The 15,720-nt window shown below is 39.6% G+C and overlaps 1 protein-coding gene across 3 annotated transcripts in view; it reads right to left on the bottom strand.

The window, feature by feature from the left end:
* Positions 1–14,476, bottom strand: part of LOC121514882 (cocaine esterase-like) — a 39,276-nt gene extending 24,800 nt beyond the window's left edge. For all 3 annotated transcript variants that reach the window (XM_041795281.1, XM_041795279.1, XM_041795280.1), the window contains exons 1-4: positions 14,303–14,476; positions 8,288–8,480; positions 8,061–8,202; positions 7,664–7,797 (exon numbers count right to left, since the gene is read on the bottom strand). In XM_041795281.1, the coding sequence (XP_041651215.1) occupies positions 7,664–7,797; positions 8,061–8,202; positions 8,288–8,480; positions 14,303–14,378 (545 nt within the window). In that variant the 5' untranslated portion in view covers positions 14,379–14,476. The remainder of the gene's footprint in view (positions 1–7,663; positions 7,798–8,060; positions 8,203–8,287; positions 8,481–14,302) is intronic.
* Positions 14,477–15,720: the final 1,244 nt, after the last annotated feature.

Raw genomic sequence — 15,720 nt, 5'->3', positions numbered from 1 at the left:
CTTTTTTTGAAAACTCCAAGCTGGCTTTCATGTGTCTTGCACTGAGGAGAGGATAACATCTAGCCACTCTGCTTAAAGACCAGATCAGTGGAGGACTGCAGTGATGTTTGTCCTTCTGAAACGTGGCAGTCAGAGTGACCATCAGGTTCTTAGTCACCTATCTAACTAAAGCCCCCCCCCCAATTGTTCAGTTTGGTCAGACACCAGCTCTTGGAAGAGGCCTGAATCGGCCAAACTTCTTCCATTTGAGAATCATTAAGGCAACTGTGCTCTCAGGAACTTTTAGTGCAACAGAGTTTTTTTGTAGCCTTCCCCAGATCCATGCCTTTAAACAATCCCATCTCTGAGCTCTGCTGGCATTTCCTTTGACCTCATGGCTTGATTTTTGCTCTGATTTGCATTGTCAGCTTCCATAGAAAGGTATGTGCCTTTCCAAATCATGTCCAGTCAATTTATTTAAAGTTAAATGCACTGTAATGAATGCACTGTAAATGTCAACAGGACACTCGTTTATATTTGACAGCAGAGTACTAGTGATGTTTTGTTCATGTTTGAGCTGGTTCAAAGTGCTGGCTCTCCTATGTGAAACATGGGATTTGCATCCTGTTTGAGAGACCATTTACCTTTTTTTGTTTGTTTGCATTTTTTTTTTTAGACAGAAACGCTCACCAACCACTAAACAGGTTCATGCTCAATTTCACAAAATTCAGAATGATGTTTCAGGGATTCAAAATATTTCAGTAAATGATATGAGATTAAATTATTAAAAAGTTATGAATGACAAAACATTGGTAAGTCTGGCTGATTTAATGTAACAAACTGGTACAGATAATGAGCTATTTGGGAGATAAAAAAGTCAACTCACCTTGCTGAGCTGAGCAAAATGATGTAGATCACTAAAAAGACGTACACTTCCCATGATTACAGAATACACCATTCTTAAAACAGAACAACTGTCAGGTATGTAACAGGTAAAAAGTATTAAAGCATCGATGTGACTGTCATTACACAAGAAATGTTTTATTGCATGCTTGATGTGGACAGGATATTAAAGGCTGTAATATTTGACTGCTCCAGCATTACACGCAAACCTGAACTTTTTTGTTTTTCTAACTCAGGGGTCAGGAACCGTTTTGGTTGAAAGAGTCATTCTTGCCAGAACCCCCTTCCAGAAAATCTCTGAAGAGCCGCAAAACACATTTGAACCTTCCAATGAAGGTGACCCTGTTGGCCTAAGTCTTTGTCTGTCGACATAACTGATTGAGCAAAGGTATGTAGCCATCAACTGATATGTTTTATCACACTGTTAACATTCCACTTATTAGTTCTTTTATTCTTACTGAATCATAATTTTCATTTTGATGCATTTATAGAATCTATTTTTATCCTTAATGATATAATCATTATCACTACTTCTTTATTCATCAAAACACACTCCTTACACCTGCTGTCAGACAGAATTAATGCAGGATATTGTAGTAGCCTACTGTTCACCTATGGATGAAACCTTCTCCACTTCATCTCCTCTCTCTATGCTGCTGTCTGTCTGTCTACGTCACATAAAGGTGTGCAGTAGGAAAGATGGTTTTGGCATGATCAATTAACGATAAATTAAACAATATAGTCAGAAAGACAAATCGGAGTAATCACGAATCACGATAATCACACTAAAGATCCATGAGAGAGAGTAGAATCAGCTGTTTACAGCCTTTCTCCCCCTCTGTGAGTGACACGCCAGCACTGTGGACAGCGCCACATTGACGCACGTGACATTTTCAGCTCAAACATCAACAATCTGATCTTTAGAAACACAAATGCACACTCGTACACTGAACCTTACATTCATTACACACCAAAAATATTTAAATAATCATCAAATGTAACAATCTTTTGAATGATGATAGAAACAATAAGCTGTGAGCTTACTTCTTTATTTTGCTAACACTCTTTGATCCCTTGATCCCTTGGCCTCCTTTCTCTCTTTCTATACCTGACTGATGCCGTGACATAACTCATGTTATAACCATAAAACTCCTGCTTCAGGTGTCATTCATGACAAAACCATGTTCAGACCTTTGTTTCCAAGACAGAAAAGCACCAGTATGGGCTGCGTCACAGAGGCATAGCATGACGCATATTTCAATTGATAAAATAGACCTATCTGTAAAAATAAAGTTAGAAGTAAATGAAAGATGGATAAAATGTACAAAACTATCTCCATATAGCATTACAAAAAATATTTGTCTAATTTTAAATAAAAAAGTTTAATTTATTTCAAATTTGGCACAGCTGCTGAGAGCCACTTGGGAGGGGCAAAAGATCGGCATGCAGCTCTGGAGCTGCGGATTCCCAACCCCTGGTCAAGCAGCATGCATTGACTTTCCAGGCAGCGCAAAGCTAGAACCCCTTATGAATGGATACATTTATGACAATGCGCACTGAATACAATAAAACTAGTTCAACTACTTCAAAAGCAATTAATCCATAGTAACATGAAGCTCAATATGAGGGTACAATTTTATGCTATAAAGGAGGAGGCTGGGTTGGAGGAGGTTAAGCTTTGCCAGCAGCAGCAGCAACATGGTGCAGCAGCATTAATGCAAGCAGGGATTAGTGAGCACTAAGTCATCTTTAAATGGACTGCTGTCTTGAGAGAAAGAGCTGTGATTGGCCATGGGAGCTGGGAGGCAATAATTAGTGTCAGCTGGGTCACGTTTTTCAAAAAAAACAAAGAACTATTCTGACTTTAAAACTGTTGTTATAGTTAACTTTTTTAGTTAAACATTTGTGTACCACAGTACAAATACACAAACAACTGACATACATTTTCCTCCTTTTCCTTTGAAATGAATTAAAGCAGGGGTTTTTCAAAGTGTGTGAGAGTGAGCTTCCCCTAAGACAAAATTATTCATTCGGTGGACCCCCACCCACATAAAGATTCAGGTTAAAAAAAACAAACAAAAAACTTTACCATATTTTCAAACATTTATGTCTAATTTTAAATATTTTTAACATTTTTATATCTTTGATATTTCTGTCTGCAAATGTTTATAAACATCCATCTTTACCAGGTAATCAGTTATTTGGTTTCAGTAATGAATTTATTGCCAATACTAGCTGATTATTCTGCTCTGATAATCCTTAAAGCAGCATTACTCAACCAAAGAGCCAAACTATTGAAAAATACCTCTGCAAGAGCCACAATCTAAGAGGTGAAAAGGGCAGAAACAGCTTAAAGTAGCCATAAAAATAGGTTAAAGATGGCAAAAATGGTCAAAAAGTAGCAAAAAATGGGCAAAAATGGGGATAAAAAGTGAAAAAAAAAAAGAGTTACAGTTGGCAAAAAAAAAATGGTCCAAAGGTGGCAAAAACAAGGCAAAGAAATGAGAAAAGAAAAGCAGTCAAGAATGGCAAAAATGGGCAAAAAGTAGGAAAAAGTGGTATTTGATAACAAAATGATGCTTAAATGGATGAAAAATGGCAAAAACATGGTAAACAAGGGCAAAAATTGGAAAAAAAAGTGGCAGAAAGAAGTGGTAAAAATGAGTAAAAAGTAGTAAAAAATTGTATTTAATGACAAAAGGATGCTTAAATGGAAGAAAAGTGTCAAAAAATGGTATGAAGGGGCAAAAAATGTCCCTTTTTTAAGGTTTTCTGGGGAAATAATATTTAAAATGAAGACATCAAAGAGCCACTTATAATCACACATTGAGTATCACTGCCTTAAAGTTACAATAAGTCTATTCATTTTGTTCCATGCACAGCAGAAGTTAGTAAAGCAAATCACTTTTTTTTTTTTTTTTCTGGTTTATGGTTCCACGTCTCCCCTGAAATTCTGTGGCGCCCCCCAGGGGAGGCCCACCTCACACTTTGAAAACCACTGAATTAAAGTATCTTGACAAATGGTCAGATCTGACATTTCAATAAACTAAACAAGAATTCAGCTGACTTTTGTCAAATCAGACATAAAACCAAATGATAACAGGCTGTCATGCTTCACCAATGGAAATGTTTGGGGGTCTGGGATTTTTTTTTTTTTTTTGCTGCTTAAGTCAGAAATAAAGAGAGCTGATGTTTTACATAAAGATTAAAAATATGCATTGGTATAAGTCATATCAGAAATAGGTTAAAAATGTTAAGTACACTGTGGTCTGTGGCTAAACTTCTGTTCCTAATGTCGATCCGACTGAACGAAACCACATCAAACAGAGCAGGCAGGGGTACATCTATGAAAGTAGCTGTGGATCAGGAGACTGTAAGACAGATTTTGTTATTATTAGTGTTGCCTTTTGGCTCTGTCAAACTTTCTGCAGTTTCTAAAGTCTGCTGATTCAGCACTCTGCCTGGTATTAGCCTTTGGCTCTGTCCTAATGCCCGTGGCTGAGGCTAGCGGCTACTGTCGCTTCATTTTAACATCATTAGGATAATGACTTTTAAGTTACTTATAAGATTTGTTATGTTCAAACTCGAGGACTTCTTTCCACCCTTCGGGATCTTTGCAGAGCAAATTTTACAAACACTGTTGTGTTATCCTCCCCGTAAATACTGAATAACTCCACTGTCTTGTTAGCCTCTTAGCACTGAAGCTGCTTCCTCTTCTTCTCTGGTGGTTAACAGTGGGTCACGCACTGCAGTGCCACCTACTGTTTTGTGTAAAATATATGCAATATCAGCCAGTAACTTATCAGTACCGATAATTATTGTGCATCCCTAATTGCAATGTCTGTGATTTGAAAATTGCCAGAATGCCACCTCAAGAGATAAGCTGTGGCCTCTGGCAGGTACATGCAAAAGCATGGACAAGGCCTTTGTGTTCCCCTGAACTGACAGATTCAATCTGGTACTGAAATGGTACAGCTGGCTTTGTACTGGAGTGGACAAGAATATATGCTAATATGGCAGGATTTTTATACTGCCAGAAACCTGACAGGATTTATGTGTCATTTTTTTGTGCCGGTTCTCATTCATCCAAGCCATGGTAATCCAAAACTTTGGTCCAAAGAGGGTCAACTGGCCTTGAATTAGGCTTTTAATAATAATAACAATAATAATAAATTTTATTTATAGAGCACTTTTCAAGAACTCAAAGACACTGTACAAAAAATAATAAAATACATTGCAAAAAAAACTAAAACAGGACAATATCACAATCAAACACACAAGCATGCAGTCAAAGTGACAAGACAACAACAGAATCAAACATTAAAAGCCATTTTAAAAACGTGAGTTTTGAGCAGTGATTTGAATGTGGATGAGTCCGTACAGTCTTGGATGTGTTTAGGGAGTGAGTTTCAGAGGGAGTTTATTGAGGACTGTAGAGGATGTGCCACAGAGGATGTTATTGCAGTAATCTAGTCTGGATGTGATGAAGGCATGGATGAGAGTTTCAGCTGCAGGGAAGGAGAGTAGTCGACGGATGTGGGCTATGTTTTTCAAGTGAAAGAAGGCCGTTTTTGTGAGCTGGGTGACATGTTGATCAAAGGAGAGGTGACTGTCAAAAATGATACCAAGATTTGGGTGTGAGGGGAGGGAGACAGGGAGAAGGTGTCAATTGGAAGGCTGAAGTTATGGATGGATTTGGTGAGGGATTTGGGGCCAATGATCATGAGTTCAGATTTATTGTAGTTCAGAGAAAGGAAATTGTTGTTTATCCAGGTTTTTATGTCAGAGAGGCAGTTGGTTAATGTGGAGTGTGTGTCTGGGATGATGGAGGTGGTGGAGATATATAATTGGATGTCATCGGCGTAACAGTGAAAATTGAGTCCACGGTGGCGAATAATATGACCTAGGGGGAGGAGGTAGATTAAAAGGAGGAGTTCAAGCACCGAACCTTGGGGGACGCCTTGTGTCAGGGGAGCGGTGTAGGAGGAGCAGTTGTTAATGTGAATAAATTGTTGTCTGTCCATGAGGTAGATTTAATCCAGGAAGGCGCAGTGCCAGTGATGTTAAGTGAATGTTCCAGACGGTAAAGCAGGATGGAATGGTTGATTGTGTTGAAATTTACTTTAATTTTGAATTTAAGAACCACAATAAGTCTCCCCCCTTTGGACCAAGATTTTGATATGTGCTGTGTCATCTAGCATGCTATCCAGCACCCACTTAGCAGTTCGGAGCAGTAAACATCTAGGACCTGGCACAAATGCAATGAAAGACCCCCAGCCACTTTCTCCGTGGCAATGCATGGGGGCATTGGCTGGACAGCACTTCTTAGTGCCATTAGACCTCAGAGGAAATGGGCCCATGGGTCCAGGTACTACAGAGAGAATGTGGAGGGCTCTCTGGCCAAGGTCTGAAAGTGGGGACAATGACAGGGTAAGCACTGACAGCAATCTGCAAGCCTACCGGGTCACATAGGCCAATGCCTTCAAAGATGCATCACAGAGCCTCACATAAGCACACATGCCAAAAGACTGGAGAGACTGTGTATGGTTGATAGAGTTTCCAACACACCATAGTGTTGAAGCACAACATTACACGGAACAGCAAGTATGAGGTCCAAGGCCTCATTAAGTAACACTGCCAGGGAGGCAACAGCTGACTAAAAGGCTGCCTAACATCAGCTGTGTAGTGAGAATGAAGGTTTGGGTCTGTCTTGCAAATGTAGAGATTCTAAGTATGTTGTTGGTGAAGTGTCAAGTAAAAAACCCAAACAAACAAACAAAGGTGTTGTATGTCCTATGTATAAAAAACTAAAAGCCAAAGTGCCTTCCAATGGAGCCTCATCCATGATGCACTTTGCCTGTAAACTTGCATATCAATAGATAAAGACATCAGATTTCTATAACAGTTTATCTTCTCTCATTACTGGTTATGACCAGACTAAGCAAATGCATAGTTGTAGACTTAACACATGAACTCTAGCCTGTATAACAACCCAGACGTGTCTTTCATTACAATACATTTTACTTTTTTAATGCAATCCAAAGCTCTGCATAAAAGGTATTAAGCTGTTTTTACAAACATAGGAACACTGGCTGCATGTATACGCAGCAAAAACTGGAGTGTTGAATTCTCAGTGTTAAACATTTCAGTGTTGATTTTAACACTCAAAGTGTTATTTTAACTCCATTCAGAGTAAATGGCCTTCAGTGTTGGAGTTATTTGACAGTGTTGATCAACCAGTGTTAGTCCAAAACAGTAGAAAGTCAGTTGATCCAAGCCCCACCTACTGCAATTTCAAATCTGGGGGGCAGAGTTTTACCATCATGCCTTTGTGCAGGGTTTGTGATGTATTTACATGTTTAGCTGTGTTTAGATGTTGCCTGTTGTACAGAGGTCACTGCTGGGATTCACTTGCACATGTTTCTGGAATTATCTTGAGTTCCTTAGTTTTTGATGCGTTAACACTTTTGCAACATGAGTGTAGTTGTTTTCTAGGTTGGTCAAGTCTTGGCTTTGGTGACAGCTCACTTGTAACTATGGGGAGAATGCTGTCAACTCAGGACAGCCTCTGGCTCTGAGTCTGCCTCATAACTCCATTATTATAATAAATTATAATAGAAAGTTTAACAATACAGTAATCAGAGAGGCTTTCAAACTGTTCTGCCAACACTGCTAACTTACTCCTTTAAATACAGCAACTGAGCAGAGGAAAACTATATCACTGAAAGCAGTTTTCACAGTATGACCATTTGAACGGTTTAGTGACTCATTACTTTTTTACCTGAGAAAGCCCAGAATTCCCAGGCGGTACTGGATCAGAACCACAACCACATCCTGGTAAGCAGCCAGGGCAGAGCCGTCATATATAGATGCTGATCCTAAGGTAAAACCTCCACCATGGATCCAGACCATAACCTGGAAACACAAGAAAGCACCTTGAACTTTTTCACTCAGCATAAAGAAAAAAACAGGATAATAAAACCTGAGTTTATAGGAACATTGATTAAAAGATACTCAACTACAGACTCAATTTTAAACATTAAAGGTATCCATTTTCAGCCCTGCTCCAAATCTAGGCATTATTCATTGAAGCTGCATCAGTGACTCTTCAAAACCAACTTCATCAAGTACCTCACTCAAATCTGCATGTTGGTAACAGTGCTATGAAGGATTCTTACTGGGAGCTTGGCATCATTGGCTCTGTTTGCAGGAGTGTAGATGTTGAGGTAAAGGCAATCCTCTGAAGCGTCTGGGAGATCTACGTTCATGCCTTCCATTGTGTCAATCACATCCATGGTCATTGCTCTCGGTTGAATACATCTTAAAATGAGACATTATGCTTGTAGTTAATGGACTTGGCTTGCTAATGTGGTTTGCATTAACTGAAAATACATGAATCACTTACAAGGCTGGCTGCTTGGTGGCATCTCTCACTCCTCCCCATGCCTCTACAGGCTGAGGTGCAGCCAGTCTCAGAGCAGGACCCACAGGTGGCTTGGCAAAAGGGATACCCAGGTAGGCATAGGCCCCAGTCTCCTTCCCCTTCACACTCACATACTCACCTTTTAGACTTCCGAGTGCTGTGTGGACCTCAGGAGCTGTCAGGATATAGAAAGTAAGTAACATTATTATTCCCTTAAAGATGTGACAATCAAGTTGGATGTTCTTGTGAAAGACTTGCAGACTACATTTTCATTATACCATTTGAGTGAGCAACTCATGTTTTATCACTAGATTGTTGTTTATGCCATTAACCAAAGAAATCAGCCAGCTCATTACATAGTATTACGTTCCTTATTAAACTTTTGGGAAGTGACCACTAAAGGTGTTTTTATTTATTTATTGAACAAAGAAAGCGATTTAAGGAAAACTTTGTGCCCTGGAACAAATACATTCCTGACTAACTTTTATTATGTAAAAATAGATGTTTAATAGCACAGATGTTTCCGAACTAGTTGTTTTATTAATGTGGAGCATTTTGGGGTAAAGGTAATTCAGTCAGAGAAAATATGCCCAGTGTTTCTTTCAGACTGAATATATGCTGGTGGTTCACAGGCACACCCTGTGTTAACTTTGACTGAGAGCTTGCTGCGACGCTCTCTGATGCACTGCAAATTGGAAACCCTTTAATGCAAACATGGGTCACAAAGGAGACTGAGATTCTGGTGCAAACTTAGGCCCTTCTAGGGTTTCAGAGGAGAAATTGAGGGCACTAAAAAGTATCCCTTGTGTGATCAAGGGCCCTTAAAAAAACCCTATGCCAACAAAAAAGACAGCACTCAAAAAAAGTGCGCTCTACTAAAAAAGAAACTCAGGGCTGTTGTGAGTACAACTTGCATGAAGACTGTGCAATACAGGGCTCTAAAGAGTTTTCTTCTATTGGAGAAATTTCAATCAGGGGCCTTCAAGTATGTGCTTCCAGTGGTGAAACCATGATACAGGGCTCTTAAGAGGGCTCTTTTCCATTCATTCAATTTAGACATGCCAATTATTTTAAAGAAAACATTTTTTTGTCTTTTTTTTGCTGTTGTCCTTGCACCAATCAGTGCAAACAAGCTGGTAAACAATGGCTGCTGCCGGTGAAGTGATTAGCAAGGATGCAGCCATAAGGGCAGTTTAATCAGTGCTGGGAAGCATTTCTTTATTAAAGCACACCATCCAAAGATTTTCTTGCTGGAAAAGATGTTTTTGATCTTCTTTTGACCGCCTTCAGGGTTCTGCCCTCCCCAAACACCAACTTTAGACTTTTGTCTAGATCAGGGGTTTTCAAAGTGTGGGCGAGTGAGCCTCCCTAGGAGAAGATAATTCATTTATTCAACTCAACCCCCACCATGGTGAAAAAAATATATATATATACACTACCAGTCAAAAGTTTGGACACACCTTCTCATTCAATGTTTTTTTCTTTATTTTTACTACTTTCTACATTGTAGATACATACTGAAGACATCAAATATATGAAGCAAGATATATGGAATTATGTAGCAAAGAAAAAAGTGTTCAACAACTCTAAATATGTTTTATATTTTAGATTCCTCAAAGAAGCCACCCTTTGCTTTATTGACAGTGTTGCAAACCCTTGGCCTTCTCTCAAAGAGCTTAATGAGGTAGTCACCTGAAATGGTTTTCACTTCACAGGTGTGCCTTGTCAGGGTTCACTGGTGGAATTTCTTGCCTTCTCAATGGGCTTTGGACCATCAGTTGTGTTGAGCAGAAGTCAGGTTGGTACACAGCTGACAGCCCTATTTGACGACTGTTAGAATTCATATTATGGCAAGAACCAATCAGCTAAGTAAAGAGAAATGACAGTCCATCATTACTTTAAGAAATGAAGGTCAGTCAGTCCGGAAAATTGCAAAAACTTTGAATGTGTCCCCAAGTGCAGTCGCAATAACCATCAAGCGCTACAACGAAACTGGCTCACATGAGGACCGCCCCAGGAAAGGAAGACCAAGAGTCACCTCTGCTGCTGAGGATAAGTTCATCCGAGTCACCAGCCTCAGAAATCGCATGTCAACAGCACTTCAGATTAGAGCCCAGATACAGTTGAAACCAGAAGTTTACATACACTATATAAAAAGGCACATAAACTTTTTTTTCTCACCGTCTAACATTAAATGAGATTAAACTTTTCCTGTTTTTGGTCAGTTAGGATTACCAAAATTATTTCTATTTGCTAAATGCCAGAATAATGAGAAAAGGATTTTTTTAGACAATTTTTATTACTTACTTCAAAATCAGAAGTTTACATACGCTAAGATTACTATGCCTTTAAACAATTTGGGAAAGCCCAGATGATGATGTCATGTCTCTGGAAGCCTCTAATAGGTTTATTGACAACATTTGAGTTAATTGGAGACACACCTGTGGATGTATTCTAAGGCACACCTGAAACACACTGCTTCTTTGTGTAACATCATGGGAAAATCAAAAGAAATCAGCCAAGATATCAGGAAGAGAATTGTGGACTTGCACAAGTCTGGTTCATCCTTGGGTGCAATTACCAGATGCCTGAAGGTACCACGTTCATCTGTTCAAACAATTATACGCAAGAATAAACACCATGGGAATGTCCAGCCATCATACCGCTAAGGAAGGAGACGGGTTCTGTGTCCCAGAGATGAACGTGCTTTGGTCCGAAAAGTTCATCTCAACCCAAGAACAAAAGCAAAAGACCTTGTAAAGATGCTGGCTGAAGCTGGTAAGAGTGTGTCATTATCAACAGTCAAACGAGTCCTGTACTGACATGGGCTGAAAGGCCACTCTCCCAGGGAGAAGCCATTACTCCAAAAGAAACATAAAAAAGCCAGATTACAGTGTGCAAATGCACACAGGGACAATGACCTTAATTTTTGGAGACATGTTCTGTGGTCTGACAAAACTAAAATTGAACTTTTTGTCCATAATGACCATCGTTACATTTGGAGAAAAAAGGGGGAAGCTTGCAAGCCTGAGAACACCATCCCAACTGTGAAACATGGGGGTGGCAGCATCATGTTGTGGGGTTGTTTTGCTGCAAGAGGGACTGGTGCACTTCACAAAATAGATGGCATCATGGGGAAGGAAACGTTATGTGGAAATACTGAAGCAACATCTCAAAACATCAGCCAGGAAGTTAAAGCTTGGGTGCAAATGGGTTTTCCAAATGGACAATGACCCTAAGCATACTGCCAAATTGGTTACAAAGTGGCTTAAGGATAACAAAGTCAATGTTTTGGAGTGGCCACCACAATGCCCTGATCTCAATCCCATTGAAAATTTATGGGCGTAGCTGAAAAGGCATGTGCGAGCAAGACGGCCTACAAACTTGGCTCAGTTACACCAGTTCTGCCAGGAGGAATGGGCCAAAATTCCTGCAAACTATTGTGAGAAGCTTGTGGAAGCATATCCAAAACGTTTGACCCAAGTCATACAGTTTAAAGGCAATGCTACCAAATACTAATGAAATGTATGTAAACTTCTGACTCTCAAGAAAGTAATAAAAAATTGTCTAAAAAATTATCTCTCTCATTATTCTGGCATTTAGCAAATAGAGATAATTTTGGTAATCCTAATTGACCAAAAACAGGAAAAGTTTAATCTGATTTAATGTTAGACGGTGAGGAAAAAAAGTTTATGTGCCTTTTTATATGGTGTATGTAAACTTCTGGTTTCAAGTGTAAATGCCACACAGAGTTCTTGTAGCAGACACATCTCTACATCAACTGTTCAGAGGAGACTGCGCGAATCAGGCCTTTATGTTCAAATAGCTGCTAGGAAACCACTACTGAGGAAAAGCAACAAGCAGAAGACATTTGTTTGGGCCAAGAAACACAAGGAATGGACATTAGACCTGTGGAAATCTGTGCTTTGGTCTGACGAGTCCAAATTTGAGATCTTTGGTTCCACCTGCCGTGTCTTTGTGTGATGCAGAAAAGATGAACGGATGGTTCCTACATGCATGGTTCCCACCGTGAAGCATGGAGGAGGAGGTGTGATGGTGTTGGCGTGCTTTGCTGGTGACACTGTTAGGGATTTATTCAAAATTGAAGGTACACTGAACAAGCATGGCTACCACAGCATCCTGCAGTGACATGCCATCCCATCCGGTTTGCATTTAGTTGGACCATCATTTATTTTTCAACAAGACAGTGACCCCAAACACACCTCCAGGCTGTGTAAGGGCTATCTGACCAAGAAGGAGAGTGATGGAGTGCTGCGCCAGATGACCTGGCCTCCACAGTCACCTGATCTAAACCCAATCAAGATGGTTTGGGATGAGATGGACCGCAGAGTGAAGGCAAAAGGGCCAACAAGTGCTCAGCATCTTTGGGAACTCCTTCAAGACTGTTGGAAAACCATTTCAGGTGACTACCTCATGAAGCTCATCGAGAGAATGCCAAGAGTATGCAAATCAGTAATCAAAGCAAGGGTGGCTATTTTGAAGAATCTAAAATATAAAACATGTTATGCTCTGCACTCTAAATTAGTGGGAACCATGAGTTTGCATAAGAGCAGATCATCCTTCACCTTCAGCCCTGCCTGGTACTCACTTTGATCATTGTTGGTGCCAAAACCTGCACCTGCAGAAGCTGTTTCAGTGTTTAAGGTGCTGAATGTCTCAGTTACATAAACTCACTAAATTTCTTATGTACTATCAAAATTCCCCTGACTTAGTGCTTTGACTCAGTATGACCCCAGGGTTTACACAGCCTTATGCTGTCATTAGCTTGTACAGCTTTGTAAGTACACAGCATCAATATTGAGCATCAGCAGGACAACTGCAGGAAAACCCTAACTTTAATTGGCGACTCCAGTATAGTCTTTGTGGTAACTATTAATTTCTTTTGCCCCACACACAGCCAAGTTAACAAAATAAATCATCTTTATTTCTGGTTTATGGGTCCGCACCTCCCCTGAAGTCCTGTGGCGGCCCCCAGGGAAGGCTCGCCTCACACTTTGAAAACCACTGGTCTAGATGGATGTGAAATACATATATCCCATGCAATGGAAATATGAAGCAGATTATCTGGTATGTCAGATTACAAAGAACCCCTTTCTGATTGTTTGAATACTGAAAAGAACAGACACTTGAATTTTTTTAATGTATTTTGGTCTGTGATTGTGTGCAAAGCATTGGGGCTCTTCAATTTAGGCTGCAATAACTTGTGGACATCTGCATATCATCTAAGGCCTAATAAAATGGACAAGTGCTGCACCTCTCTCTATCAAATGTTGCTATGTTTCTCTACAGGCAAATAGCTAGTTGAGTAGAACCTGTTTTTTTTCTTTGTTTTGTTTTCTTGCCTAAAACAAAACAGTTGAAAAGAGCTTGTGGGTGTGACTCAAATGACAATAACTTCACAGGAAAATGAAAACACAGGCACATATAATGGCAGTTGAGCATTTAGGTCACCTGAGATTTAAAACAGGTTGGTGTGATTGTTCCATTGAAAATTTTGTGTTGGTAAAAACTGTAGTTTTAACTCTTGGGATTAAGAGCCTGGAATCTTAAAATACAGAAGCAGAAAACTTCTATATGAAATAGCCAATCATATTGTTCCATATTGGTAACGCAAGACCCCACTGAGTAAGTTTTCACACCCAGGCGTGAATAACCAATGATATTAAATTTAAGCCACATGGAGAGAAAGATAAGTCTGAATAAACAGAAGCCACATCCAGCTTGGGTGTTTTTTACCTTGCATCTTCACCTTTGGAAACTATTAGTTTAGCCAGTAAGCCTTTCTTCGGTAGGTAAGAGGTGAACAGCTAAGGACTACTACCGGTATGTGACGTCATGGTGGCACAAGAATTCAGATGCATTTACAAAATAGAGTAATGTTGTCATAGTGAGTATTCAAAATCAAAACGTAGTCTTTTCTGCATGTACAAATGCTACACAAGTTAGGTTAGCTGCACAATATGATAACAAACTTACCGCTGGGGTCTGCAGAAACACGGAGAAACAAAACAGACGCCAGACAGAGGAAAGTTTGTATTGCAGGGAGCCACATGGTGGTCGTGTCTGTGGGGATTGCGACACAGCTGAGCTCTCCAGAGAGGGAAGAGATATTCTTCCTCCTGCACTGGGCTTCCCTACTAACCCTGACTGAACAACTTCTGCATTAAATATTAGTCACAATACATGACGTAGGGCGGGGCCTATGGTGCAATGACAGGTGCTCGACACAAACCAGACTTTCCTGCCCCTTCCTCCTCCCGTTTCACTGACCTCGTGACCTCGTGCAGTTTGTGAATGAACACACATAACTTAATATTTTATCTTTCTATCCGAACACAACGCAATATACATGTGTACATTTGCAATACAATTAATCAGAGCAATAATCTCACAAAAACGGCAGAGGCTGCAGAGGATTACGGGAACTGTAGTTGGTCAAATGTTGAACTTTGGCTGAGTAACAAAGAAAACCACAAACACATTGTGACACGACCAGATAAACGGATGACTCTGCTCCAAATAAGAACACTTTCATGTAAAGCCTAAAACTTCATTAGCCTGCTTATACCATTTTAGGGATTTTTCTCCAATCTCTAAAATTACTTAGAATCACTAAATCACCATTTGGCAATCCAATGGCCTGTCAGGTTACCTGATGGGAACCTTAGTTCATCTCGAATCAGTTCAGTTATATGAATAGCAGCATGTCTGTTTAGTGAAATATTATTCCAAATATATGATACATCACTATATTTCAGTGGTCTATCACAATTATTTTTCTTTATTTTGTACTGTCTTAAACCAAGGATAACTCATTTCCTGAGAGATACTTTTATTTGTCAGAAAATGATTAACTCTGGGTAGATCAAGTTTATGTCTTATAATTTAACAACAGAAAAAGGAGGTTAGTATGGACTGAAAAGTAGCTATATGAGAGAGTAATTTTATGTTTGATAACATAAGGTGCAGAGGTCTTTTGATTTGTCCACTGAGTTGACATAGTTGACATCACTATGAATGGGAGACATTGCATTGGTTTTATCAAAGTTTACTGAAAGGCATTGTAAAGCATGAGATCAATCTTATGTAAAATATTAATGCACTAATTATGGACCTCAATCACATCATGATACATGCATTCATGCTGCCAGACCTTGTTTTCTATCATGTACTGATAAGTTTACTCGTTAAGAGGTCCAGTGTCAAAGTCCCACAGTAACGGATCTTCTCAAATGATGTAATTTAGATGTATTGGCCCTTTTGTTGTCAGGGAAGGGGACCCAACTGCAGAACTTGGTTTCATAAAATTACCCAACAAGGATAATCACTAAAATCATGAATGATTTATTTGGAGAGGGGGAAACAGAAACAAAAGCTCCTTTTTTATAAACTGA

The sequence above is a fragment of the Cheilinus undulatus genome, linkage group 9 (genome assembly GCF_018320785.1).
Source record: "Cheilinus undulatus linkage group 9, ASM1832078v1, whole genome shotgun sequence".
NCBI classification, from domain to species: Eukaryota; Metazoa; Chordata; class Actinopteri; order Labriformes; family Labridae; genus Cheilinus; species Cheilinus undulatus.
The sequence above is the reverse complement of the archived record's forward strand: the minus strand, read 5'-3'. Positions and strand labels throughout refer to the sequence as shown.